At 39.0% G+C, this 27259-nt stretch overlaps 2 protein-coding genes across 5 annotated transcripts; both read right to left on the reverse strand.

Moving 5' to 3' along the window:
* Positions 1–7062: 7062 nt before the first annotated feature.
* LOC103153878 (rab3 GTPase-activating protein non-catalytic subunit-like) lies at positions 7063–15288 on the reverse strand. 4 transcript variants are annotated; one of them, XM_007574956.2, is made up of 27 exons: positions 15114–15288; positions 14898–15023; positions 14230–14321; positions 13889–14006; positions 13715–13796; positions 13581–13628; positions 13424–13499; positions 13234–13335; positions 13034–13133; positions 12308–12406; positions 11408–11556; positions 11237–11316; positions 10883–10975; positions 10652–10791; positions 10345–10540; positions 10082–10225; positions 9797–9879; positions 9647–9711; positions 9463–9553; positions 9225–9346; positions 8937–9150; positions 8533–8630; positions 8349–8457; positions 8113–8273; positions 7845–8019; positions 7431–7601; positions 7063–7345 (listed from the first exon to the last, which is right to left on the reverse strand). In XM_007574956.2, the coding sequence occupies exons 2-27, from the start codon at positions 15004–15006 to the stop codon at positions 7116–7118; spliced, it is 3147 nt and encodes a 1048-aa protein (XP_007575018.1). In that variant the 5' UTR covers positions 15007–15023; positions 15114–15288; the 3' UTR covers positions 7063–7115. The 4 variants fall into 4 exon arrangements, with proteins under 4 accessions (XP_007575018.1, XP_016517553.1, XP_016517548.1 ...); XM_016662067.1 differs by lacking the exon at positions 15114–15288 and having other exon boundaries at positions 7064–7345; positions 14230–14318; positions 14898–15107; XM_016662062.1 differs by lacking the exon at positions 15114–15288 and having other exon boundaries at positions 7064–7345; positions 14898–15107.
* Positions 15289–23326: 8038 nt separating this feature from the next.
* On the reverse strand, positions 23327–27020 carry LOC103155353 (potassium channel subfamily K member 5-like). Its single transcript, XM_016662068.1, has 3 exons — positions 26680–27020; positions 26421–26589; positions 23327–26083 (listed from the first exon to the last, which is right to left on the reverse strand). Exons 1-3 carry the CDS (start codon positions 26944–26946, stop codon positions 25140–25142), a joined length of 1380 nt encoding a protein of 459 aa, XP_016517554.1. The 5' UTR covers positions 26947–27020; the 3' UTR covers positions 23327–25139.
* Between the last annotated feature and the right edge of the window lie 239 nt (positions 27021–27259).

The raw sequence follows: 27259 nt of genomic DNA on the forward strand, positions 1-27259 counted from the left end.
TCCGGGTTGGGCCTGTGTAGGAGATTTTCAAAATAAAACATTAACGAGAAACGCTTGTCTATACATTGAATGTCAAAAAAATGTCTAGAACTCAGTGGCAAATAATAAAAACAACTTAATCTTCTTTCAGGTCTGAGGTTTCAAAGTTTTCCAGGTCCATCCAAACTTCCATAAAAAGTAGCACTTCAGAAAGAGATAGTAATATTTTTGTTGTTGTTTTTGTTCCAGATATTCACTTAAGCACGTGCATTAACATAAAACAGTAATAGTAATGTTCAGTGACTACTAGAATTAGCTATTAATTAATTCGAAGAAAATGTTTTATTTATTTATTTATTTATTTATTTATTTTTCTACTTTCTACTCAGACAAATATAAATACAACGAGTTCAGTATAGGAGGTTGCCTATTTTTAAAAGAAAATCTTGCTTCAAAATCGTACTCAGATAAATGTCACTGAATAAACGTGTCCATGGAAACGGAAATGGTTTGCGTTTCAGTTCTCATGGACTGAGAGCTTTGCATTTGTCCTCTAGAGGGCAGTAGAACAATGATTTTGCAGGCTTGTAAATTCAATTAATTGTGTATTACCTTTTTTTTTAATTCCACGGGACCTCAGGAATTGGAAAATCGTCTATGATGATTTGCTATAGTAATTTTGTGTTCATAAATGTGCAAAACAAAAGAAAATTGTTCTCTCCTGGAAATGTTTGGCTAACTATGAATTGTTGCAAATTCACTGGTAGATTGTTTCATCTTGTGCAGTCAATAAAGGAGTTATTCCTTTATTTCCCGGTGCTGATTTTTGTATTTTGAATGGGTTCTTGCTCGGTTTATGTTTTTTGGTGATGCATTTCCAAATCATGCATTTTCATTAAAAAGTTTGTCTCAGATTATCATACATAAGACTAAATATCATTCTAATATTCAGCTGAAAGTCTGCCATCCAATCCTGTGCATAGCGCAAAGACATGCATAAAGTCATTTGTATTTTATTTGGGACCATTGAGCAATAACAAAAAAAAACATACCCTTCAATAAGGTTTTATCTGTTAAATCAAAAGACCAAATTAATTAACTCGTGTGCTTTATATTTATCGTCACAACTTGAAAATATTTAAAAACTGCAACCATAATTCATGTTAGAGCCTATGCATTCCTGACCAAGCATTACCAATATTACTACAAAAATATTATTATTATTATTATTATTATTATTATTATTATTATTATTATTATTATTATTATTATTATTATTATTATTATTGTATAATACTGACCATTACATCTATGTAGATCACAATGACTCTGACTAATTTATTCTTGACTTGACTAGAAACATTAGCTACTTACTTATGCCTCTGTTTATGTTCACAGAGAAAACAAAGTCTTTATTGACCAGAGTTCAATTCAATGCAAAAGTCAAAATAAAATGAGTAATATGATGTGAGGGGGGAGGAGGAGTGGGGATGAGAAGTTATTAAAAAATGTAATCTTTTTCAGAGAATTAGCCACTCAGAAGATTACCTATTGAGAATGTCAAAATTGAGTCATTAATTAATGAACTCAGTTACACTGTTGCTTAACAGTTTGCTTCACACTTTCATGAACCCAACAGTCCAACAGAATCCATTTCTAACTTAATAATGACAAATTACATGGGTAAATTCATATAAGAACCCATATTATTTTTGAAAAAGCTAATAAAAAATATTTCTTCTGATTTTCCTATTATGCCACACAACACAGTGTGACACTGTTTGGAAGTGTTAAAGCAGGGTTTTAAAAATATTTTTAACAAACTTGTTTGTTTGGATAATTCAGTTAATCACTTGAGCGGAGTCTTGGCAATATTTAAAGCCAACTTGTTTTAATTAGGACATGCATCTGGAGATGTTGGAGTGCTGGGTCTTATAATGTTGATCCCATTGGTGCCTTACCTAATGGTGCATGATATTTTGTGCAGATGTCTTTGAAGAACACAAAAGAGCTCTTCTAATGTGAAGTTTGGACTTTCGTAACCCCACAAAGACATATGTTGCTCTTTGTAAGGTCACTGTTACTACTTTCCGTCCTGAGAACCTAATGTTGTAAACATGAGCAGCTGCTTTTGGCATTGTTAAACCCTGCTCCACATCTTTCTTTCCCATCCTTTCTTAAAAAAGCAATGGGCAACCTGCCAGTGTATTCCTTATGTATTCATTTACAAACCTACGCAGCTCTCGCATCCAGAGAAAACACACACACAAACACACACATGCACTGAGAGTACACATGGCCACACAAACACACCCTCGGGGGGGTGCCCAAAAGTTTCCGATCCGGAAGGCCGGACACAGAAACTCAGGAAACAATTGGGTGTCAGAGAGGTCCTTGGGCTCGTCACGTTTCCTCATCCTGTGCCGCTGCTTATTGAACTGTTGACGTTTCTTCTGTTTTACGGGCCGAGGCAACAACTCTCCATCTGGTTCCCCCTCTTCCTTTGTTGACAAGAAAACGAGTTGGCATGCTTGGTTGCAAGGCGGACGCATCACTGGTACACAAAAAGGGATGGCATTGGTTTGGTCAAACTTACTGGGAGTTAAAAGACCTTGGGTTTTGTTTGGCAGGTTTCCAGACAAGAAGATGTGAATCAAAAGGATCCAGGTAGACTAAAAACACATTGGAGACTAAAAACACTTGGGGCCTCGTAAAGGTATTCACACCCGTTTGCACGATTTGTTGCATTTTACCCACAATCTTCAGTGCATGTATCTTCAAAGTACTTGATGTGATAGACCAACATAAACTAGCACAATACTGAAGTGACAGGAAGAAAAAAAAATAAAAAAAAATATATATATATATATGTTTTGTTTTGTTTTGTTTTTTGTTTTGGGGTTTGGGGGTCATTTGTTTTCAGCCCTCTTGACTGTGGTTCCCTCAAATAAATTCCAGTGCAACCAATTGCCTAGAGAAGCTGCTCAATTAGCAATCAGCTCCGTATAAATGCAGCTGCTCTGTGAAAGCGTGAGAGGCTTATTAGAGAACTTCAGAGAACAGACAGCGTCATGAAAACCAAATAACAGGGCAGAGCTGTCGGGGAGAAAGATGTGGAGATGTTTAAACTACAGCTTTCCACCCTATAAGAACAGGCCAAGCAAGAAGAACAGTCAAGAGGAGCTTCTGAAATTAGGTGGGAAGAACTATTTGTCATGCACTATGCCAATTGGAAAAGTACGGTGAAAAAACAAACAAACTCTATGTTGAATAAAAAGCTAAAAACAAGTCCTGTTTGTGTTGCAGGTCTGAGGTATGCAGCAATACAGCAGTTATTTCTGCTGAACAGGTTAAATAAGCTGACAGGGCATCGTTATGGTGCTGCTGCGTTGGCTGTAAAACGTCTTTATCACTTTAACGAGTTAAATAGCATATTCTTGCTGTTGACTATAAAGAGTGGCACACCTAAAAAGATAAGTATTAAAGCTGAAATGACAAAGTCCATGAAGACTTTAAGCTTTTCGGTGTTCAAAAACACATCAGCATGCAGGTGGAAATACTTCGTATCACAACACTAACAAACATCGACAAAAACGTGACCACATCTTTTGTGTCTGCCACGCTTGTATATTTTCACTGGCCGTGTAGGGAAATAATGGGACGCGCAGAAGAGACAACTCTGGTTAGATGTGCCAAAAACAAAAAAAAAGAACTTTGAAATACACTTATGTTGATGGGTGTTCCATAAAAAAAATGTAACATTCGAAAGACATAAACACTTTTGCCTGATAAATCTCTAAAACTAGTGGTGCACACAGTTTGTGATTAAATTCTTCAGGTTATGATTTCAACGGGGTAGAAGCAAGCACTTTCTCGTCTTCCTACAGTCCTGCAGAAATTTTAAAGGATGGCTTTCTTTTTAGGTAGCAGCTTACATAATCAGTCGCTGTTAAGTGAAAGGTGCAGACACTCCCCAGTGAAAACACATTTCGAGTAAAGCCTTGATGCACCGACAATCAAAAGTAGGACTTTAAAATAAAACCGGCAGTAAGTTTGTTTTTTGGACTACTGTCACATGTGGTCGTGAGATGATGTTCTCCCTTTGGTTCATGATTACTGGCTGTGCTTTCCCGTTTGGCACATGCGTGTAATATTTCAGCAGCTCATCACACTTTGGCTCTATTTTCCATGTTGCCCCTATGTTGCTGATTTTTCTGCTTTCAAGCATGATCTATAATTTATTTGCACCTGTAATTTAAGTTCGCCTTCCCTATTATCCATTTAGTATCTGTAGTTTTTTGTTGTTGTTTTTTTTCAATATGAAACATCATAATCAGTTTTGTGCTTGGGGTAACATTGGATCCAAAGTTCACATTTAAATGGTTTATGACAAATAAAATCTGATCTCTGATCTTCTTGAAGTGACTGCCAGGTCATGTTTGCATGTTAAGTAACTGAACATTTTTTACATAATATTGTAAAGTTAGTAGATTTTATTGCAGTTTTAGTGACAGACAAGATTCTATCTCAAAGAAGAGGAGAAACAGTATCTCTAAATCTCTGACCCTGATGTAAATCCTGCAACCAAACAAGATAATCACTGCTGACATGTTAAATTTGTTGGAAATGTTGTGAAGCTGTAGAAACAAGATTCTTTGTTCCTGCTACATCTGTGGCTATTGCAGAATAATATGAGGCTTTTAAAAGCCAGAAAGGTGAATATCTCTTTTAATCTTTTTTTTTTTTAATGCAGAAGCGCTCAAGGAGTACACAGCAAATGTGAAAAACGGTGAAATGACCTGGTCCCATGTCCGCAGCACTTCTCTGAAGTACCTTCTGACTCAGTTTCAGCATTCAATCTTCTTAGGAGATTATCTGTCCGCCTCCCACATCTTAACCTGAGAATATTTGATCACTCTGCCTCAGAAAAGTTCTCCAATTCCTTCGTTGTGAGAACATCTCCTGTCTTTTTAAATGACTCAACAGGTCTTCTGCCAAATTAAGCTGTGGACTCTGGCAAGGGAATTCCTCATGAAACTGAAATAAAATGTGGTTTATTAAAGTCTGCACTTTCATGCAACCAGGTAATTGCAGCTTTTTTTATTTTTCTGATATTTTCCCTAATACATTTATTTATGTTTATATTTACATACACTAAGACACAGAACCTTTTTCTCACATGATATTGTAAAATCAGACTAAACTTGCCCAGTTTCAGATCAGCGAAGGAGCAGCCAGTGTGTAAAAGTGTAAATCCTGAGTGTCTTAAATGTATTTTCAGAGAAAATCATCCAAACATACAACTCCTTAACTGCAGAATTCTTACAAACTTATGATTCAAAATTTCAAAGTCATTTGCTAGTCCCTTGTCTGCACGTAATGGGTCATGCTACAGAGTGAGGAGAATGAAGATATCACAGATTGCTGATAGATGTTGTGCCTGGAATCCCACAGTAACAGGAGACTTTCTGGTTTCCACCACATTCAGCACATTTTCAGACTGGGTCCCCCGTCTTTTGCTTGACTCAGCAGCCATCAAAATCATCATGAGTTCAAATTATTACTTGGAACAAAAGGATCTGATGTATACAGGCAATGTGGCGTGCACATTCCAGATCATAGTGACCAATTTGTTTGTTTCATTTCTCTTGATTGAATGATGAACAAAAATGAAATGATTCCCTTTAGCAGTGTTCATTTACAGAGTTTGCATATATTTTTATACATCATACAGCAAATGATTACAATCTCTTAATATGACAAATAACTGAAGTTAAAAACAAAAACAGATCATATATATTTCATCTTATCTTGTCTGTTTTTTTTTGTTGTTTTTTTTTTGCATATGGTGCACAACTTTATCATGCATGATAAGGAGCCTTTGACTACTTAGCAGGTAGCTTTTCACCACTCATAAACATACCAACAGGAGGAAACTCTTAGTTATCTTGCTTTGATCAAAAGACAAATATTGCCAAATTTCATCCGTCAAGTGTCAGCACATTTAAACATGGGGACAGAACCACAATTAATGAAAGTAGCAGGCAACATGAATGTGAGTAATATGTAAATTAAAGCCAACATGAGATTTTAAACTATTAGCAATAGAAATAAATTGATATCCAGTTGGAAAGGACACAATTACAGAGTGAAATGGAAACAGGTAAACCATCAGAAGTCACTCTGCCACATTTTTGGAATTTAGTCTACTTAAATATTCAAATGAAAAATTGGACTTGAGAGAATACAGTTTTCAGTATCTACACTTGACTTTTTATTTACTAAACTATAAATTTTTTATGGTATGCTTTCATCTCAGGATGCCACTTTAGCAAATACACCTGGATCAAAAAGAAAAAAAGAAAAAAAAACTGGGGCAGGAGGAGAACCTTTAACGTAGAACTTGGATGTGTCTTCAAGATTGACCTGCCATGTCCATAAAGGCAGATAACGATAACTGTCAGTATGACTAGACAGATCAGATGCATTCCAATAATAGTAAAATGGACATAAGTTTACAAGGACATATAATAGGATCCCAAAAATGCAATCATTAACAGTGGATGAACTCATGTTTGAACTTTCAGGTGTTATGTAAAACTGACAGGTCCTCAGTTGCAAAACATTCACAGTTTGACCTGTGATTATGTTCTTTTCTGAGCAATATCCTAATTCTCCAGATTTTAAAATGCATTTTAATTCATTCCAATACCAATAGTGGATTGATACAGTGTTGTGCAAACGTTTCCAGACAGTGGAGTCATGTGACATTTTCTAATACAGACCAAAAGTTGTAACACAAACAACTTTGTGTAACACAAATAATGTAACACCATAATGTTCTTTCTAATAATGAAGTAAAAAGAACATTATGGTGGCTGCTTTATGCTGTAGGGATGCTTTTTTTTTTTTTTTTTTTTAGCAGGAAAAGCTAACCTGTAACCATGCTATAACTGGAACAACTGCTGTACAATACACAGGTTTGCCACACTTTTCAGATATTAGAAGTCATATGCTCATTAACATATTTNCTCAAAGTTAGACTATTTCCAGGTCCATTGAGGAGCGAATGAAAGTAAATAGTCGAATCAAAGCTATGTCAGGAAAGAGTTTGGAGTTCTACCATCCAGTGATTTTTAATCATTTGAAGAATAGAGATCATTTTGTGTCACCTTTATAAAAGTGTACGTTTCAAAAATAAAGCTGGTATTCCCTAAAGGCACTAGTGTGAAATCAGAGCAGTCAGTGTATCTGTGCACCTCCGGGTCTTTGTTCCATTGCACCACATATTCCCAGCAGCAGTGGGCGAAGAGCAAGTCGGGAGACAAAGAATCTGGAAAACGCTGACAAACTGCCAGCAACAGCTCTGAGAAACAAGGACAGAAAAAGTGTCATAATGTGAAAATCCATAAGTAATCTAAAATCTGTGTGAAGTATCTCCTCATTGCCACCTGCTGTCCTGTCGGCCTCCTCCTGGCACTTCTCTGCCTCTTCTCTGTCCTCTTTCTGCTCCTTTTGGTCACCTGTATCTTGAGTTTCTTTCCTCAGGAGAATTTTCTTCAGTCGCTCCGGTGCCATGTTCTGCCTGAACACCCACTTGGAAACACTGTCTGCAATACCACCTTAAAAGACAAATGTAAGGAGGAAAACCCAAGATGTTAAAAAAAAAGCAGTTGTGTCCCCTCCCCAGCAGTGAATATTAAAAATAATACAAGAAACCCTTGTCATTAATAAGGCCATATATCTTCTGAGTTCACATATTCTTATTCTGCATCTGATGTGAAAGCATGAATGAGTGGAATTACTGGAAACCATTCAACAACAACAACAACAAAAACTCCATCATCCCTTCCTGCGGGTGTCACCTGTGCCTCCCTCCTGCAGCGTTTTGATGGAGCACTGAACTACAGCTCCCCCTGCTGTTCCCTGAGGAGAAGGCACCAACAGAAGAGTTTGCAGGACCAGGACGTCCTCCAGCTGACGGACACACACCACCCACTGCTCCAGCTCCAATGACACGGCCTCCCACTCTGACTGCAGCTGCAACCCAGCACAGCAAAGCCCAAACACTGAATATTTCTCTCAACGCCTCATAATCTCACATCTTCCACATTGGCAAGGCGTTGCTGTTACCTTGCTGTCAGCCCTGCTTGTGATGCTCGCCTTGGCGGCGCGGTGAGCGACTAAAGCAGCCAGTAAAGCTGCAGCAGCGTTGTGAGACTGGATGCATGTGAATCGGACCTGCTGCCACCAGGGGGAGACAGACTGTGTATCCCATGACTCCTCGACAGCACCTAAAAACAAAGGAAAGAAAATGCATCATCTTTGTTTTCTAAATTTCCCCAAGACACATTGATAAGAACACAAACCGTCCATGTTGCTAAGTGCGATGAGCAGCGTGTGCAGATTTCTGACTGTTTCCACTGGCTTCTGAAGCACTTCCTTCTCCCTTTGCAGCCACACACTCATCAACAAAGACTACAAGAGTAGAAAACAGGCAAAGTAAATGATATTTACATTTCTAACTCCTCCGTCAGTGGGACGTAATCTTACCAGCAGCTGCTGTGGGCTGATGCCAGCCAGTTGTAATGTGTCACACACTTTATGGGTGGGACTTTTACCACATAAACAGCCCCAAAACATAAAATTTCCTGCAAAGAACAAACAACAAAGGCTGGATTAAAAACACGACTTGAGCACATCAAGCAGTGCTCACAAACTCACAAAAGAGGAAGTCGATCTGATTTAAACACCAATAGTTCTTAAGGTCTTTTTGAAGTTCTTGTTTGTATTTTGGCAACTTTTTTTTTTAACACATTTTCATTATTCATTTATGTTTAATTTTTCAAACTTTAAGTATGGAACCTAGAAACAGAAACCATAGAAAGATGACATTGATAAATGTGACTAATTCATTACATCGTGTCCGTTCAGGAGTAAAGGCCTCAAACTCTCACCAAGCTGGTTCCACTCTGCATCCGACCTGCGATTCACCTTCACCTCTCCGTCCTCGGCACACTCCAGCTGAGTGAGGAAAGCCTGAGCGGACAGCGGCGTGTCGGGAGAGTCCTGGGCGAAAGACACCGACGGTTTGGAGCTGAGCTGTGCGTAGCGCTGCAAGGCGGGACCGACACGAGACAACTCCTCCTCTATGCCTTCGAGGGAGTCCTGCTGAAGGGGAAAGGAGCCCGAGTTAGAGGGCAGGAACGCCGCGTTTGGTGTCGTTCATGCGTTTTGCCACAGACGTTTCCGGAGCAGGCCTCTGTGTCTGCAGCCGACTGCAGCTGCTGGATGTCCGAGTAGAGCTGAAGCAGCTTCAACTGGGAGGAGCAGAGCTGGAGTAGCGATGCTTCCACTTCATCTGCATCTATCAGACAGAAATACAAGCTTTGTTTTATTTTAAACAGATCTGAACTGAGATATGCTTAATTTAGCCATTTATTGACAGAAAACTTTCTTCAGAGGTGAAATTATTCACGCTACCTTGTTGCTTCAAAGCATCATGTAAGGCACTAGTAACGTTAGTCAGACAAGAGACCGGAGCGTTCCTGTTTGACAGCAGAGACTCCAAAGCCTGAAGGGGATCCAGAGAGAAGATTAAGGATAAAAACTATAAAAAAATACAAAGGATAATTTGATTACACTTTGATTTTTTTAATCTACAAACCTGCTTCTTAATGGCAGGGTGTTTGATTTCCAACAAGACACTTTTAGCTTCTCTCTCCAAGGAAACTGCAAACCAACCAGACAGAAACCATATGAGGAACAGTTCAGCGTCTCTGGGTCTTCACTCTGCTCTCAGTCGCGTGTCCATTACCGGGGTCCATGTCTCTGCTCTTCAGCACGGCGCTCAGTCTCTTCAGCAGGTGCATGTCTCTGGCGCGCTCGTTCTTTTTATCACTGAAAGAGAGAGACCGAGAAGGCCGACAGGGTAAGCCGTCACAAGCTTAACATTAGAGAAATAAACTAAGTTGTAGATCTTCTTAAGCTGTGGTAGCTTGAGAAGACCTCCAACATCATCGACTAACGTGACGTGCACGTGTTCAGATAGAAGCTGATTTCTCTTTGCGACATGTGATCAACAGCCCTGCTTTGTTCCAACCTGAGGGCCAGATGGAAGGGGATGTTGATGGTCCTCGGAGCTCCGGTGGTGGGATCCAGCAGACACACCTGCTGCGTGTGGAGCTGCCAGCCCTGACTGGTCACACTGTTTACTCCCATCAGGTGGTAGCCGGCATAAAGCAGCCTAACAGAAAATCAAGTCCACACATTAAAAAAAAAAAAAAAAAAAAAAAAAAGAGAAACAAATAGATGTCGCAGCTACTTTAAGCTCAGATTTAGTTGAAGTAAACAGATGGCGTGTACCTGCAGTGTTTGCCTACGGTGAATGCGCCGACTCGAGGACCCCGCTGCATGGCCCACACCTCCAGGATCCCCCTACGGGGGGCGTAGATGATGAGGAAGAGGGCGTGGCGTCTGGGGAGGGAGGCAGAGGGCGAGAATTCCCGATCGCCACGCTCCTCCTGAACTTGCAGCCACCCCAGCTGGGCGTCTCTGTAGCCTGTCATTCAGACCAAATAAACATCTTTACATGGCCACGTTTGTTCACTTAAAGATGGAATGGAGAACATCATGATTCACTTCCCCTGATGATGTTGGTTTCTCCTCTCACCTTTCCACATGCGGATGGCGGCGCCCCTCGCCAGGTCCAGCAGCGTCACTCTACCGAAGTCATCCGTGACTCCAGCAAGCGTGTTGCAAGGCGACAGACATATGGACTCACCGTGGCGCCGGGAATCTGGCAGACCGAATCTGAAGGTCCAGGTTGTCAGGTTTAAGGACAAAGGAAAGAGTTTTGAATATCAATATGACTCAGTTAGCATCCAGATATCATGAACAGTACCTGATCCCTAAGGGGGTCGCCGGCTCCACTTTAGGTTTCTGTTTCTGAGCTGCTTCCTCTTCGTTCTTGTTCTTGTTCCACCCCAACCATCCACTGAGAGCAGAACGGCAGGAGAAAAGCAAAACGACAAACGGAGGAGATAATTAAAACATGATTAGAAACAGGAGAAGTGGCAAAACTTATATCATGTATAATTTCGTGTTTCGAAACATGCTCTTTAGTTTTTAAATTCATATTCTGGACACTATCTACACTGATTTGTTTTTGTCTTGTGCATCATCTTCTCGCTCCTTCATTGTGTCGGGATTCTTTTTGTTCAGTTTTGATGCAAATGTTGCTCGCAGATCTCCGAACCTGGCAGCGTTGAAGAGCGCTGAGGTGAGTTTGCTGGCCACAGCCAGAGCCACGTGGGACAGGAGAGGCTGGGAGTTTCCCTACAGACACACAGACAGACCGTCGCATGCAGTTTTCCACAGAACAGACAATTACACAGCTTTAACACTTATTTACTCTCCTCACACACACCTCCACTGCGTAGTAAAATCCAGCGTACGGCCCAGTCCCTACAGTCACAAACTGGCTCATGGCAGGGGGGCTCCCCTTGACTGATGCATGGAACCCCCCCAAGATGGACGCATTCTTCATTTGGTCAAACACACACAGCGTCATCACACCTGCGACCAGAGGACAGACATAATTGTAGAGCTAAAGTACAAAGTAGAGCAGAATGCTGAAATGGAGGAAGATTTCATCACTGGAATAGAAGCTGGTCAGATGTGATGGGAAGATAGATGGAGATAAAACCAGATTGATCAAGGAGGAAAACCTGATCGATGAAGGAAAAGACTTAAGGCTAGAGAGGAATGTCACCTTCTAGGTAAACAATCTTAAGCTCACAGCAAGATCAAATCAGATACAGAATGACTCAGTCAAAGTCCATCTAATCTAATTCTTAATTCTTCTTAATCTAATTAAGAATCTGTGGCGAGACATGAAATGTGATATTCACAAAGGATTTCCATCAGATGTATCTGAGACTGAACTATTTTGCAGAAAGAAAAAATGACAAAAACAGGAAAATATCCCAAAGTACTAACTTCAAAAAGCTAGATACTGAAAGCAGATCGCACTTTTTAGATTTTAATTTGAGATACTGAAATGATTCCTTCAAATTCACATCTATCTTCTAATTTGTGTTGCTCTGTCCCATAAAATCCTATAAAGTACATTGAGGTTCAGGACTGTAATGTGACAAAATGTGGAAAAGTCCAAGCTTTACCAAGAGGAGAACAATTACATGAGCCTCTTATGTTTGTAGTTAAAATGCTTTAGGAACTCGTTTTAATAATTTGAAGGCACAACAGTCCAGAAATGAAAGACAGATTGTGAGCAATCAACTCATAACTGTTCTGAATTATATCTTACCCACACTGCTGTGGTCCACGATGGTGTCCATTTCCTGCAGACCCCACTTCTTGTAGGCCAAAGGAGGAGGGGGGACAACATCACTACCTGCTGCTGCAGCTGCACAGTGAGAGACAGTAACACTGTCAGTTCAATGTTTTAAACGTTTCCATTAACTGACACGGTGTGGTAAACACACTTCCATTTAAAGCCCTCAAAAGATTTATTAAAAGAAGACATAATGGAAAAAAAAAAAAAAAACACTTCTGCCTTTTAATACAAAAACACAGAGGAGAATCTTCTTTGCTAGATGATAACCACTCAGCAGGCGAACACACCCTCATACTTTTTCTGTATTTCATAACTCCAAATACAAGAATCACTCAAGGCCTTTCTTTCAACATCAAGCTCCTTCTCAATAAATAAAACGATTCCTTCAGACAGGATGCAAACTGCAGGAGATAAACTGAGGCCCTAAACATCTGCATTGCAGCTTCTAGAAGCACTGATCCTCAGAGCACTACGAGCTAAAATCCCAACAGCAGATCTCTACATAGCAAAAAGCTGCTAACCTGAATGCATCAAAAGAACAGGTTATGCCTCAGTTGTACCTGAAAGTCTCGTAGCAATCACTACATCCACCCAGCCAGCAAGAGAAAAACACGTCTGCGATTATCTCTGAGGAACAATTAGCACCACACGAGAGGCCTCCCTCTCTGCTGTGCATAACAAGTAAAGCAGCTGTACCTCTCGCCACCTGGTTCCTGCAGGCCCGCAGCGACTGAAAGAGGCTGAAGCCGTCGATGGTGACCAGCGCGGCAGGATAAAGGATGCTGAGCTCCTCGTGCTGCAGAGGGAGATTATCCGTTAGCTCATAACTAACACTTCAACCCCGGGTATTGTGAAACGTGTCAGCTGCGACCGATGCATTTGGGTTTCCCTTTTACCTGCTCCGTTACTCCAGGATGACGAGGGATTTCGTAGGTGCGACATTTAAGCCTCAGAACAGGGTCCACGTGTAGCAGCTGGGCCAGGAGAAGAACCCCACTCTGATTTGATAACACAACAGGAAAAAAAACACTGTTATCTAGACTGTCTGTAACTACAAGAGTTGAGGACGCAGAAACTAAAGAGTACCTCTGTGTAGAAACGGACATAACCGGATGTGAAGCCCACAACTATACAGGTCCAGTCGGGCCTCCCCGTGGAGCTCCTGTTGTCCAGAAACATGCGGTTAGGATATGGTCATATGGTCGTACCGTTCTTCTACACCTTGCAAGTAGGTAATTCTCACCTCTTCTGACTGGCCAGGGGGATAGCGATGACACTGCTGACACGCTCTCTGAAGAGAGACACATTATTCTGTGGATTACTGTCACTTCTCCTGTCGTCAGCTGATCTATAGTCAGAGTTTTGACTTTGTCTCACCCTTCTTCTGTGCTGAGGTGTCCACTCCAGGTCACGGCCAAGGTCATCTCCTCTCTGCCACTGTCATCTGTGCGCCACTTTGCTGGAAGAAACCAAAGCTTGCAATTAAATTACAGCGCTCCCAATACAGAGACTACAGAGAACTGTGTGTGTGTGATGGTTTTAATTTCTGACCTGAGAGGAAAGCAGCTTTCTGTTCTCGAGCCACAACCAGCAGGTCAGCGCAGGGCGACAAGGACACAACGCAGTCCTGAAGCCATGGCTGGCTCTGCCCCGACGGCTCTTCCTCTGCCTGCAGAGGACAGCCGGTGTTTGGACATGAAGGAGAATTACTACCTGACATACCGATGCTTCCAGAGATTTGGGACTTGTAAGTGTTTCTGTATGCAATTTCAAACACTTTCAGTTACTTCCCTTTAAATTATTAACATTTACTCCCTCTATGTTTCAGTTTTTTCTGGACATTTTGCACCCAAATACATAAGACTGAAACAGAGACAAAAAAAAACTCAGACCTTGGTGGAAGAAGCAGAATCTTCCTCCTTGTTTTCATCGTTATCCCATCCCGATTCCCAGTCAGAGGTATCCCAGGAAAGTTCGTTTTCTGCTGAGAAACATGAGAGACGATCTCAAGTCTGGATTATCCAGCAATCAATTCAAAGCAATAACTCAACAGTAATAAACAGAAAAACTCCCAATGGAGTCACATATTCACATTTAGAGCGAGACAACTAAAAAGATTACCATGACAGAATAGACGCTTAAAACAATATACTAGTTAGTTAATTTGAATGTGTTCTTTGTTTACAGCGAAATCTCTCGTTGCATTACAGATTTCTTTGAAGAACTGCAATCAGTAAAAGTTTCTTATATAGAGAATATTAAAAGTCACAGGATCTCTATGAGACATCCACATAATGCTCAGACAAAAGGAGGGCCATGTTTTCCTGTGTTAGGGCGCTGGTAACATCTGGATGAACGACACATATAGTAGGCTACATTAATTCAAATATTCCTCGGTATTTAACAATACCCATGTCATTATTTCCATCAAGAGAAACATTTCCTTGGGAACATTTCGGATTCATGCTCCCTCTTAGCTGCATTCAGCTAACATTACTCCATATAACCGTTTCATTGCTGCTGGAGCATCTTCACCAACATTTAGCACAGGTAAGCTCACCTGTTATATTCTTCTCTTCTACTGACTCTTTGCTCTGGTTCTGGAACAAGAAGTCCCGGACTGTTTTGAGCTCTTGGAGCCGACAAAACTCAAACAAGCTGCAGGACATCCCTCTCCCGTCCTGTCCTGTCAGGAACCGAAAAGAAGTCGAGGAAGAGAGTCAGTTAGCTTCCCTGCTAGCAGTTCAGAAGAGAAGCGCTGCTTTTGTCAACTTACGTTTCCGAATTTAACTTTACGATATTCTGTTAACTAAACAATGTTCCTTATTAAACTTGCACAAGCCCTTAGACAAATTTCAATAACTGTCCGCTGGGTTTATTTTGCCCATTATCTACTGCTTCCACCCAAATCTGTTGATGACACATCATTAGCATAACAACACTTTTCTGTTTCCGGGTTGGGCCTGTGTAGGAGATTTTCAAAATAAAACATTAACGAGAAACGCTTGTCTATACATTGAATGTCAAAAAAATGTCTAGAACTCAGTGGCAAATAATAAAAACAACTTAATCTTGTTTCAGGTCTGAGGTTTCAAAGTTTTCCAGGTCCATCCAAACTTCCATAAAAAGTAGAACTTCAGAAAGAGATAGTAATATTTTGTTGTTGTTTTTGTTCCAGATATTCACTTAAGCACATGCATTAACATAAAACAGTAATAGTAATGTTCAGTGACTACTAGAATTAGCTGTTAATTAATTCAAAGAAAATGTTTTATTTATTTATTTATTTATTTATTTATTTTTCTACTTTCTACTCAGACAAATATAAATACAACGAGTTCAGTATAGGAGGTTGCCTATTTTTAAAAGAAAATCTTGCTTCAAAATCGTACTCAGATAAATGTCACTGAATAAACGTGTCCATGGAAACGGAAATGGTTTGCGTTTCAGTTCTCATGGACTGAGAGCTTTGCATTTGTCCTCTAGAGGGCAGTAGAACAATGATTTTGCAGGCTTGTAAATTCAATTAATTGTGTATTACCTTTTTTTTTAATTCCACGGGACCTCAGGAATTGGAAAATCGTCTATGATGATTTGCTATAGTAATTTTGTGTTCATAAATGTGCAAAACAAAAGAAAATTGTTCTCTCCTGGAAATGTTTGGCTAACTATGAATTGTTGCAAATTCACTGGTAGATTGTTTCATCTTGTGCAGTCAATAAAGGAGTTATTCCTTTATTTCCCGGTGCTGATTTTTGTATTTTGAATGGGTTCTTGCTCGGTTTATGTTTTTTGGTGATGCATTTCCAAATCATGCATTTTCATTAAAAAGTTTGTCTCAGATTATCATACATAAGACTAAATATCATTCTAATATTCAGCTGAAAGTCTGCCATCCAATCCTGTGCATAGCGCAAAGACATGCATAAAGTCATTTGTATTTTATTTGGGACCATTGAGCAATAACAAAAAAAAACATACCCTTCAATAAGGTTTTATCTGTTAAATCAAAAGACCAAATTAATTAACTCGTGTGCTTTATATTTATCGTCACAACTTGAAAATATTTAAAAACTGCAACCATAATTCATGTTAGAGCCTATGCATTCCTGACCAAGCATTACCAATATTACTACAAAAATATTATTATTATTATTATTATTATTATTATTATTATTATTATTATTATTATTATTATTATTATTATTATTATTATTGTATAATACTGACCATTACATCTATGTAGATCACAATGACTCTGACTAATTTATTCTTGACTTGACTAGAAACATTAGCTACTTACTTATGCCTCTGTTTATGTTCACAGAGAAAACAAAGTCTTTATTGACCAGAGTTCAATTCAATGCAAAAGTCAAAATAAAATGAGTAATATGATGTGAGGGGGGAGGAGGAGTGGGGATGAGAAGTTATTAAAAAATGTAATCTTTTTCAGAGAATTAGCCACTCAGAAGATTACCTATTGAGAATGTCAAAATTGAGTCATTAATTAATGAACTCAGTTACACTGTTGCTTAACAGTTTGCTTCACACTTTCATGAACCCAACAGTCCAACAGAATCCATTTCTAACTTAATAATGACAAATTACATGGGTAAATTCATATAAGAACCCATATTATTTTTGAAAAAGCTAATAAAAAATATTTCTTCTGATTTTCCTATTATGCCACACAACACAGTGTGACACTGTTTGGAAGTGTTAAAGCAGGGTTTTAAAAATATTTTTAACAAACTTGTTTGTTTGGATAATTCAGTTAATCACTTGAGCGGAGTCTTGGCAATATTTAAAGCCAACTTGTTTTAATTAGGACATGCATCTGGAGATGTTGGAGTGCTGGGTCTTATAATGTTGATCCCATTGGTGCCTTACCTAATGGTGCATGATATTTTGTGCAGATGTCTTTGAAGAACACAAAAGAGCTCTTCTAATGTGAAGTTTGGACTTTCGTAACCCCACAAAGACATATGTTGCTCTTTGTAAGGTCACTGTTACTACTTTCCGTCCTGAGAACCTAATGTTGTAAACATGAGCAGCTGCTTTTGGCATTGTTAAACCCTGCTCCACATCTTTCTTTCCCATCCTTTCTTAAAAAAGCAATGGGCAACCTGCCAGTGTATTCCTTATGTATTCATTTACAAACCTACGCAGCTCTCGCATCCAGAGAAAACACACACACAAACACACACATGCACTGAGAGTACACATGGCCACACAAACACACCCTCGGGGGGGTGCCCAAAAGTTTCCGATCCGGAAGGCCGGACACAGAAACTCAGGAAACAATTGGGTGTCAGAGAGGTCCTTGGGCTCGTCACGTTTCCTCATCCTGTGCCGCTGCTTATTGAACTGTTGACGTTTCTTCTGTTTTACGGGCCGAGGCAACAACTCTCCATCTGGTTCCCCCTCTTCCTTTGTTGACAAGAAAACGAGTTGGCATGCTTGGTTGCAAGGCGGACGCATCACTGGTACACAAAAAGGGATGGCATTGGTTTGGTCAAACTTACTGGGAGTTAAAAGACCTTGGGTTTTGTTTGGCAGGTTTCCAGACAAGAAGATGTGAATCAAAAGGATCCAGGTAGACTAAAAACACATTGGAGACTAAAAACACTTGGGGCCTCGTAAAGGTATTCACACCCGTTTGCACGATTTGTTGCATTTTACCCACAATCTTCAGTGCATGTATCTTCAAAGTACTTGATGTGATAGACCAACATAAACTAGCACAATACTGAAGTGACAGGAAGAAAAAAAAATAAAAAAAAATATATATATATATATGTTTTGTTTTGTTTTGTTTTTTGTTTTGGGGTTTGGGGGTCATTTGTTTTCAGCCCTCTTGACTGTGGTTCCCTCAAATAAATTCCAGTGCAACCAATTGCCTAGAGAAGCTGCTCAATTAGCAATCAGCTCCGTATAAATGCAGCTGCTCTGTGAAAGCGTGAGAGGCTTATTAGAGAACTTCAGAGAACAGACAGCGTCATGAAAACCAAATAACAGGGCAGAGCTGTCGGGGAGAAAGATGTGGAGATGTTTAAACTACAGCTTTCCACCCTATAAGAACAGGCCAAGCAAGAAGAACAGTCAAGAGGAGCTTCTGAAATTAGGTGGGAAGAACTATTTGTCATGCACTATGCCAATTGGAAAAGTACGGTGAAAAAACAAACAAACTCTATGTTGAATAAAAAGCTAAAAACAAGTCCTGTTTGTGTTGCAGGTCTGAGGTATGCAGCAATACAGCAGTTATTTCTGCTGAACAGGTTAAATAAGCTGACAGGGCATCGTTATGGTGCTGCTGCGTTGGCTGTAAAACGTCTTTATCACTTTAACGAGTTAAATAGCATATTCTTGCTGTTGACTATAAAGAGTGGCACACCTAAAAAGATAAGTATTAAAGCTGAAATGACAAAGTCCATGAAGACTTTAAGCTTTTCGGTGTTCAAAAACACATCAGCATGCAGGTGGAAATACTTCGTATCACAACACTAACAAACATCGACAAAAACGTGACCACATCTTTTGTGTCTGCCACGCTTGTATATTTTCACTGGCCGTGTAGGGAAATAATGGGACGCGCAGAAGAGACAACTCTGGTTAGATGTGCCAAAAACAAAAAAAAAGAACTTTGAAATACACTTATGTTGATGGGTGTTCCATAAAAAAAATGTAACATTCGAAAGACATAAACACTTTTGCCTGATAAATCTCTAAAACTAGTGGTGCACACAGTTTGTGATTAAATTCTTCAGGTTATGATTTCAACGGGGTAGAAGCAAGCACTTTCTCGTCTTCCTACAGTCCTGCAGAAATTTTAAAGGATGGCTTTCTTTTTAGGTAGCAGCTTACATAATCAGTCGCTGTTAAGTGAAAGGTGCAGACACTCCCCAGTGAAAACACATTTCGAGTAAAGCCTTGATGCACCGACAATCAAAAGTAGGACTTTAAAATAAAACCGGCAGTAAGTTTGTTTTTTGGACTACTGTCACATGTGGTCGTGAGATGATGTTCTCCCTTTGGTTCATGATTACTGGCTGTGCTTTCCCGTTTGGCACATGCGTGTAATATTTCAGCAGCTCATCACACTTTGGCTCTATTTTCCATGTTGCCCCTATGTTGCTGATTTTTCTGCTTTCAAGCATGATCTATAATTTATTTGCACCTGTAATTTAAGTTCGCCTTCCCTATTATCCATTTAGTATCTGTAGTTTTTTGTTGTTGTTTTTTTTCAATATGAAACATCATAATCAGTTTTGTGCTTGGGGTAACATTGGATCCAAAGTTCACATTTAAATGGTTTATGACAAATAAAATCTGATCTCTGATCTTCTTGAAGTGACTGCCAGGTCATGTTTGCATGTTAAGTAACTGAACATTTTTTACATAATATTGTAAAGTTAGTAGATTTTATTGCAGTTTTAGTGACAGACAAGATTCTATCTCAAAGAAGAGGAGAAACAGTATCTCTAAATCTCTGACCCTGATGTAAATCCTGCAACCAAACAAGATAATCACTGCTGACATGTTAAATTTGTTGGAAATGTTGTGAAGCTGTAGAAACAAGATTCTTTGTTCCTGCTACATCTGTGGCTATTGCAGAATAATATGAGGCTTTTAAAAGCCAGAAAGGTGAATATCTCTTTTAATCTTTTTTTTTTTTAATGCAGAAGCGCTCAAGGAGTACACAGCAAATGTGAAAAACGGTGAAATGACCTGGTCCCATGTCCGCAGCACTTCTCTGAAGTACCTTCTGACTCAGTTTCAGCATTCAATCTTCTTAGGAGATTATCTGTCCGCCTCCCACATCTTAACCTGAGAATATTTGATCACTCTGCCTCAGAAAAGTTCTCCAATTCCTTCGTTGTGAGAACATCTCCTGTCTTTTTAAATGACTCAACAGGTCTTCTGCCAAATTAAGCTGTGGACTCTGGCAAGGGAATTCCTCATGAAACTGAAATAAAATGTGGTTTATTAAAGTCTGCACTTTCATGCAACCAGGTAATTGCAGCTTTTTTTATTTTTCTGATATTTTCCCTAATACATTTATTTATGTTTATATTTACATACACTAAGACACAGAACCTTTTTCTCACATGATATTGTAAAATCAGACTAAACTTGCCCAGTTTCAGATCAGCGAAGGAGCAGCCAGTGTGTAAAAGTGTAAATCCTGAGTGTCTTAAATGTATTTTCAGAGAAAATCATCCAAACATACAACTCCTTAACTGCAGAATTCTTACAAACTTATGATTCAAAATTTCAAAGTCATTTGCTAGTCCCTTGTCTGCACGTAATGGGTCATGCTACAGAGTGAGGAGAATGAAGATATCACAGATTGCTGATAGATGTTGTGCCTGGAATCCCACAGTAACAGGAGACGTTCTGGTTTCCATCACATTCAGCACATTTTCAGACTGGGTCCCCCGTCTTTTGCTTGACTCAGCAGCCATCAAAATCATCATGAGTTCAAATTATTACTTGGAACAAAAGGATCTGATGTATACAGGCAATGTGGCGTGCACATTCCAGATCATAGTGACCAATTTGTTTGTTTCATTTCTCTTGATTGAATGATGAACAAAAATGAAATGATTCCCTTTAGCAGTGTTCATTTACAGAGTTTGCATATATTTTTATACATCATACAGCAAATGATTACAATCTCTTAATATGACAAATAACTGAAGTTAAAAACAAAAACAGATCATATATATTTCATCTTATCTTGTCTGTTTTTTTTTGTTGTTTTTTTTTTGCATATGGTGCACAACTTTATCATGCATGATAAGGAGCCTTTGACTACTTAGCAGGTAGCTTTTCACCACTCATAAACATACCAACAGGAGGAAACTCTTAGTTATCTTGCTTTGATCAAAAGACAAATATTGCCAAATTTCATCCGTCAAGTGTCAGCACATTTAAACATGGGGATAGAACCACAATTAATGAAAGTAGCAGGCAACATGAATGTGAGTAATATGTAAATTAAAGCCAACATGAGATTTTAAACTATTAGCAATAGAAATAAATTGATATCCAGTTGGAAAGGACACAATTACAGAGTGAAATGGAAACAGGTAAACCATCAGAAGTCACTCTGCCACATTTTTGGAATTTAGTCTACTTAAATATTCAAATGAAAAATTGGACTTGAGAGAATACAGTTTTCAATATCTACACTTGACTTTTTATTTACTAAACTATAAATTTTTTATGGTATGCTTTCATCTCAGGATGCCACTTTAGCAAATACACCTGGATCAAAAAGAAAAAAAGAAAAAAAAACTGGGGCAGGAGGAGAACCTTTAACGTAGAACTTGGATGTGTCTTCAAGATTGACCTGCCATGTCCATAAAGGCAGATAACGATAACTGTCAGTATGACTAGACAGATCAGATGCATTCCAATAATAGTAAAATGGACATAAGTTTACAAGGACATATAATAGGATCCCAAAAATGCAATCATTAACAGTGGATGAACTCATGTTTGAACTTTCAGGTGTTATGTAAAACTGACAGGTCCTCAGTTACAAAACATTTACAGTTTGACCTGTGATTATGTTCTTTTCTGAGCAATATCCTAATTCTCCAGATTTTAAAATGCATTTTAATTCATTCCAATACCAATAGTGGATTGATACAGTGTTGTGCAAACGTTTCCAGACAGTGGAGTCATGTGACATTTTCTAATATAGACCAAAAGTTGTTACACAAACAACTTTGTGTAACACAAATAATGTAACACCATAATGTTCTTTCTAATAATGAAGTAAAAAGAACATTATGGTGGCTGCTTTATGCTGTAGGGATGCTTTTTTTTTTTTTTTTTTTTAGCAGGAAAAGCTAACCTGTAACCATGCTATAACTGGAACAACTGCTGTACAATACACAGGTTTGCCACACTTTTCAGATGTTAGAAGTCATATGCTCATTAACATATTTTATTATTATTGCAAGATTTACTTTCTTTTAATCTTAAAAACAAAAGGCTATCCTGTTCTGGTTCTAAAAATGAAATGTGGCGTGCCAACATGAAAACATGACATCCTGACAACTCAAGTGACTTTGTTTAGATGACAATAGTTGCCAAACACAGGCTCTCTGATGTCTTTAGCAGTTACAATAAGTGCTGCCAGAATCAGCGGAAACATGAGTTATTAAGCGTCTTGTCTGAAACCGTTTTCAGATCTCATATAATTTAGAGAATTCAGCCCATGCCTTTAAGCAAATCTTCATTTTCAAAGTAAAACAATTGCATAGAAAGGAATATTTGAGATTCCCAGAAGAGAGTCACATATATGGATGCTTTGATTTCTTCAGTTTAATTTTCAGCTTTCAACCACCACCATTACTCATGAAGGAAGGATGAGTAATCATGGTTTCATTTTGTTTTGCTCCAGGCATTTTTATTTGTAATTAATTTCATTTGATCTTTTATAGTGTCTCGGCATTCAAACGTCTCACTAATACATATCTGATAGGCTGCAGTTACAAATGGGCCCTACAGGCAGAGGCAGTTCTAGCCTGTTTAGGGAACACCACAAGTTCCCTAAAGTTCTGGGGAACTCACTTCCCCAGAGTAGAGTCCTATCTAATTGCATTTCCACGAGAAAGGCACTTACTCTTTAATTAAATAAATGTTCCAGTATGTCTACCAGTTAATTTCTGCATTTTCAAGAACTCATAAAAAGGCATTCAGTGCCAAGATTTCAGCCTGTTAAAAATCATCTTATTTTCCGCTGGTTTTCATTTCCAGATTTATGTCCTTCTGCGACTAAAATATTTTAAACATTAACTCAGGATGGGCAATAAACAGATTTTAAGATGTGTACAGAGATTGTCTTTGTTATGCAATATTTTACAGATGGATGAGTTTCTACATATAAACTTAAGTGAAACTTGGGATATATTAAGCTGCTGTGAAAATGTGCACCAACACTGATTATTAAAACACTGCAAGTAGGAAAAAAAATGTTTTTTGATGCAAGTTTATTTTACAAGAAATATACAGTTTTCATGAAAATTATGTACAAACTTACAAATACAAATAATTTAACCATAAAAAATACACAGAAGTACACAGACATCTATACTGGAGTTTAACACAATGGAGAGAAAAATATCTAATCTTAGATATATATATTTTTTTGCAATTCAGTCCAAAGCAGTACCTTGCTGCATAGACAACCAGTGAAAAAAGAGATTGTTCACATAAGGGAAATAAAAAATGGTGGGACTGTGATGAAATTTACCAAAGAAGGAGGAACAAATGCCACCATGTGTGGAAAAACAACGGTTCAGTGAGTTGCTCAGAATACATTCAAAAGATGTTCTGTTTTGTGCATCCTCTGCTTTGCAGTGGATTTAAGGCTATTCACATAATGAGGCAGTAATATTAGTCAGAACGTGCATTTGACGTGTTCACATGGAAAATAAAATCAACCCTGAAATATGACCACTTATTACAAGAATCCTGTTCAACGAATTTCGCTTGAATTCGAAAGAAAAAAAAAAAAAAACTCCTAAAGAACCCCTCTGATTTTTTTTTTTAACCATTCCAACTAACACCATTTTTAATCTTTGTGCAAGACATCGTGTGCAAAAGGCCTGCAAGACTGAAAACTGGAGATGTTTGAGATCTCGGTTTTGTGCTCAAATGACACTTATGGGGAGCACCGATATGAAGGACATACGTCAAGACTTTATTGATCTGCCACGAGTTAACCTTAGCTGCCTATCAAGAGCAGCACTTCATTTGTTCACGCTGGTGCAAGCCCCCCAAAGGCAAACACAAGCAGCAAGGCCACGTCCCAAGCGGGGCTGGCTTTGTGGCTACTGGCGGGCTCTTGGCCAATATTTACATGGCAAACACAATTCAAAGAATGCTACAGAGGCAGCATATAAGAATGTTGTTGCTGTGGAAGTTTTATCCCCTGTTAAGCACAAAAAAAATGCAAGTGCTGAAGTTGCAAAGCTGTCATCTGGGATGCAGACAGCAGCAGAGCAGAAACGGGTAAAAAAAAAAAAAAAAAAAAAAAGTGTTCAAGGAGGCTCAACTCGGCTTGTATTTTATTACAGTTTCTAATAATTTTCTCTCTTGGTTGGTGTAAGGGCTCAGATGGAAGACATCACAGTTGGGTTGCTCATAATATAAACACCAATTTCTGACAAGATCAAGAGCTTACCTTAATAAAAGAAATACAAAAAAAAAAAAAAAAAAAAAAAGTAAAATTTTTCCTTCACCCCTTAATTTTAAGACAAAAGCTTGGCTCAGGTTGTAAAAGCAAGTCTGCCCTGGAGTGGAATTTCATACACCCTGATCTGACTGAAATTGTGCAACAGCAGATGCATAAACCCACACGTCAACTCAAACGCTATACTGTCCTTCATGTTAATAAATATCTTTAAAAGCACCAATATGGTGAAGAGAAATAGTTGAAACTATGGAAAATCAAACCAATTTCCACATATAACTTCAGGCTATGAGCAGGAATAAAAATCACTCACAAACAACTGCTGCTGGTTTGAATATATCAAAATAACTTGTGATTTTTCTTCAAACCGACTGAAAAAAGAAAGTCATTCAATGAGCAGACGTTGACTCCTCATGAGGTTACAACTCATGCTCTATTGTTCTTTATTAGTGTGGAGTTTGATTGTCCATTTCAAAGTTGATCTCAGATGTTTGATATGCACTTGAATGCTTCACATTGGAATACAAATACTTCCAGCCAACACTACAGGGCCAAAGAGATTTCTCGACCAAGTTGGTCAGCTTTCACAGCTCAGGATTCTGTGTTGTCTTCCTTCGTGTATTCCTCCACGAGCTTCTCATAGGAGTGGCCGTGTTCCGAACCGTCACTTGTAAAAACGGACCCGTCGCATTCAGAACTCTGATCCTCCCTGGAGTTTGTCTCGATGTTTTCATCACATGTTGTGATGGAGATTTTTGCCTTAGAGTCATCATCTGCGTCCTCGTCATCCAGCTCCTCCAGGTTACTGCTCAGAAAGTTTTCTTCATCTATGAAAGTTATGTTTGCATTCTGAATGGTTAGAGGATGGTACTCTTTAGAGTCCCACGTCCTCCGACCTCCCACCCCACAGTCTCCAGCGGCCTTGGTTTCTACATCAACGTCTTTGTCAAGTTGGTTCTCGTACATTTGGTTTTGGTCTCGTTCTGGGTCACCCTCCCCCTGGTCTTCTGTTAGCAATAAACCATTATCTGAGCCCAGCAGGTAGTTTTTGGACTTTGAAAAGGCGACAGTAACACGGTCGCTGAAACTGTAGCGTCTCTTTTGGCGTGGTGAACGGTCCAGGCTGAGAATGGTGTGACCATTGAATTCTGGAGCATCATTGCAACTCTTGGAGCGACTCATGTCTTTGGCTTTCTTACTGGAGTCACCGGTCCTGTGATTACCTTCATTTTTACTACCAATCTGCTTTATTAAGTCGTTGTACCCCTCCTTCTTCTTGGACAAGAAGCTGAAAATGTTCACATCGTTGGGAGTGGGCGGCAAACGAAGAGAAGCTTTGTGAGATTCTTTGTAATGGCGCATCTCTTCAAGAGATAGCTTGCGCAGCTTGCGACGTTTCTTCAAAGCCTTGTGGGCTTCAATCACCATCCGCACTTTCCAGTTGAAGAACAAGGACAGCCAGGCCAGCCCCAGATAAATCCAGACTTCCACAAAGTAACGGTACAGAGTTGGATACTCTTTATTTGGCTCCACACCTACAGAAATAGAGAAAATGTTAATATTTCTCTGTGGTGAAAAAGAACAAAGTTAAGTTAAATTTAAATTCAAGTTAAATTTAAAACTATAAGATCTTATTATCTGACACAGATAAGTTTTCTCACAGCCATTGCTGAACACTTCCAGTAGAGCTCTTAACTTAAGAAAGAGCAGTTGATCAAAGAAGCCACGAACGATCAAACCTCACTGAATGTCATTTACAGCCTACAATTTTAAGATCCAAAGTGCACATTTACAGTACATTTCATAGACTTTTTTTTTTCTTTTAGGAAACGAAACTCTAATCTATTTTTATCGTTTCAGTTATCTGCTCACCTGCAACCAAGTCCCCAAAACCAATCGTGGTCAAGGTGACGAAAGAGAAATACAACCCTTCGATGTACGTCCAGCCCTCCTGGGACATGAAGACAAAAGGCGGAAGGACTAAATGGACCAGCACACCCCAGAGAAGAAAGATGGCTGTGCAGGTAAACTGGGCTTTTCTCTGGAAAATAAAACAAATATTTATATCGGGGGGGAGAGAAAACCAGATGTTTCCTGTAGGATTGAAGAACTAAAAGTAAAAACAACTTACCAATGAAAACCCCTTTTTGGTTAGAAACTGTCCCAGGTGCTTTGCTCTGCCACCAAAAAACTTGCCCAGCTCACTGATCCAGGTAAGACAAAGGGGCACCCCAAAAAGCCCATAGAAGATGCAAAATACCCGACCTTCTGAGGTTTTAGGGGCGATGTTTCCATATCCTTTAAAGATTGAAATAAAAAATAAAATGAGCTTAAAACAGGAGATTAGGCAGACATGTCCAACAGCAGATACCAGAACTCGCAAATTAGATTTTAGCATCAAAAAAGAGACAAAAAGCCAAGAATGCGTTACATTTATCAGGTGGCAAAAATGCCATGAATCAACAAATAAATCTAATAAATCCATTCTAGAGAATTGGTTTACCTGCAATAATATAATGAGCCAATTTCTGAAATAAAACTTGCATAAAAATTTCAATTCAATAGTCTAACATCTGCAATGGACTGGCGACCTGTCCAGGGAGATAGGCACCAGCACCCCAACCGACCCCACTATGGATCTATGGATCTATGGATCTATGGATGGATGGATGCATGGATGGATGGATGGATGGATGGATGGATGGATGGAT

The sequence above is a fragment of the Poecilia formosa genome, unplaced genomic scaffold, assembly GCF_000485575.1.
Source record: "Poecilia formosa unplaced genomic scaffold, Poecilia_formosa-5.1.2 Scaffold8, whole genome shotgun sequence".
NCBI lineage: Eukaryota > Metazoa > Chordata > Actinopteri > Cyprinodontiformes > Poeciliidae > Poecilia > Poecilia formosa.

Coding starts and splice junctions, on each gene's coding strand:
- LOC103153878 (XM_007574956.2), bottom strand. CDS start 15,006: ATGTCCTGCAGCTTGTTTGAGTTTTGTCGGCTCCAAGAGCTCAAAACA. Junction 9,712..9,796: donor GAGCAGAGACATGGACCCCG/GTAATGGACACG, acceptor GTTGGTTTGCAG/TTTCCTTGGAGAGAGAAGCT. Junction 8,020..8,112: donor CAAGCAGGGCTGACAGCAAG/GTAACAGCAACG, acceptor GCTGGGTTGCAG/CTGCAGTCAGAGTGGGAGGC.
- LOC103155353 (XM_016662068.1), bottom strand. CDS start 26,946: ATGCTAAAATCTAATTTGCGAGTTCTGGTATCTGCTGTTGGACATGTC. Junction 26,590..26,679: donor CCAAAAAGGGGTTTTCATTG/GTAAGTTGTTTT, acceptor TTTATTTTCCAG/AGAAAAGCCCAGTTTACCTG. Junction 26,084..26,420: donor TTTTGGGGACTTGGTTGCAG/GTGAGCAGATAA, acceptor CTATTTCTGTAG/GTGTGGAGCCAAATAAAGAG.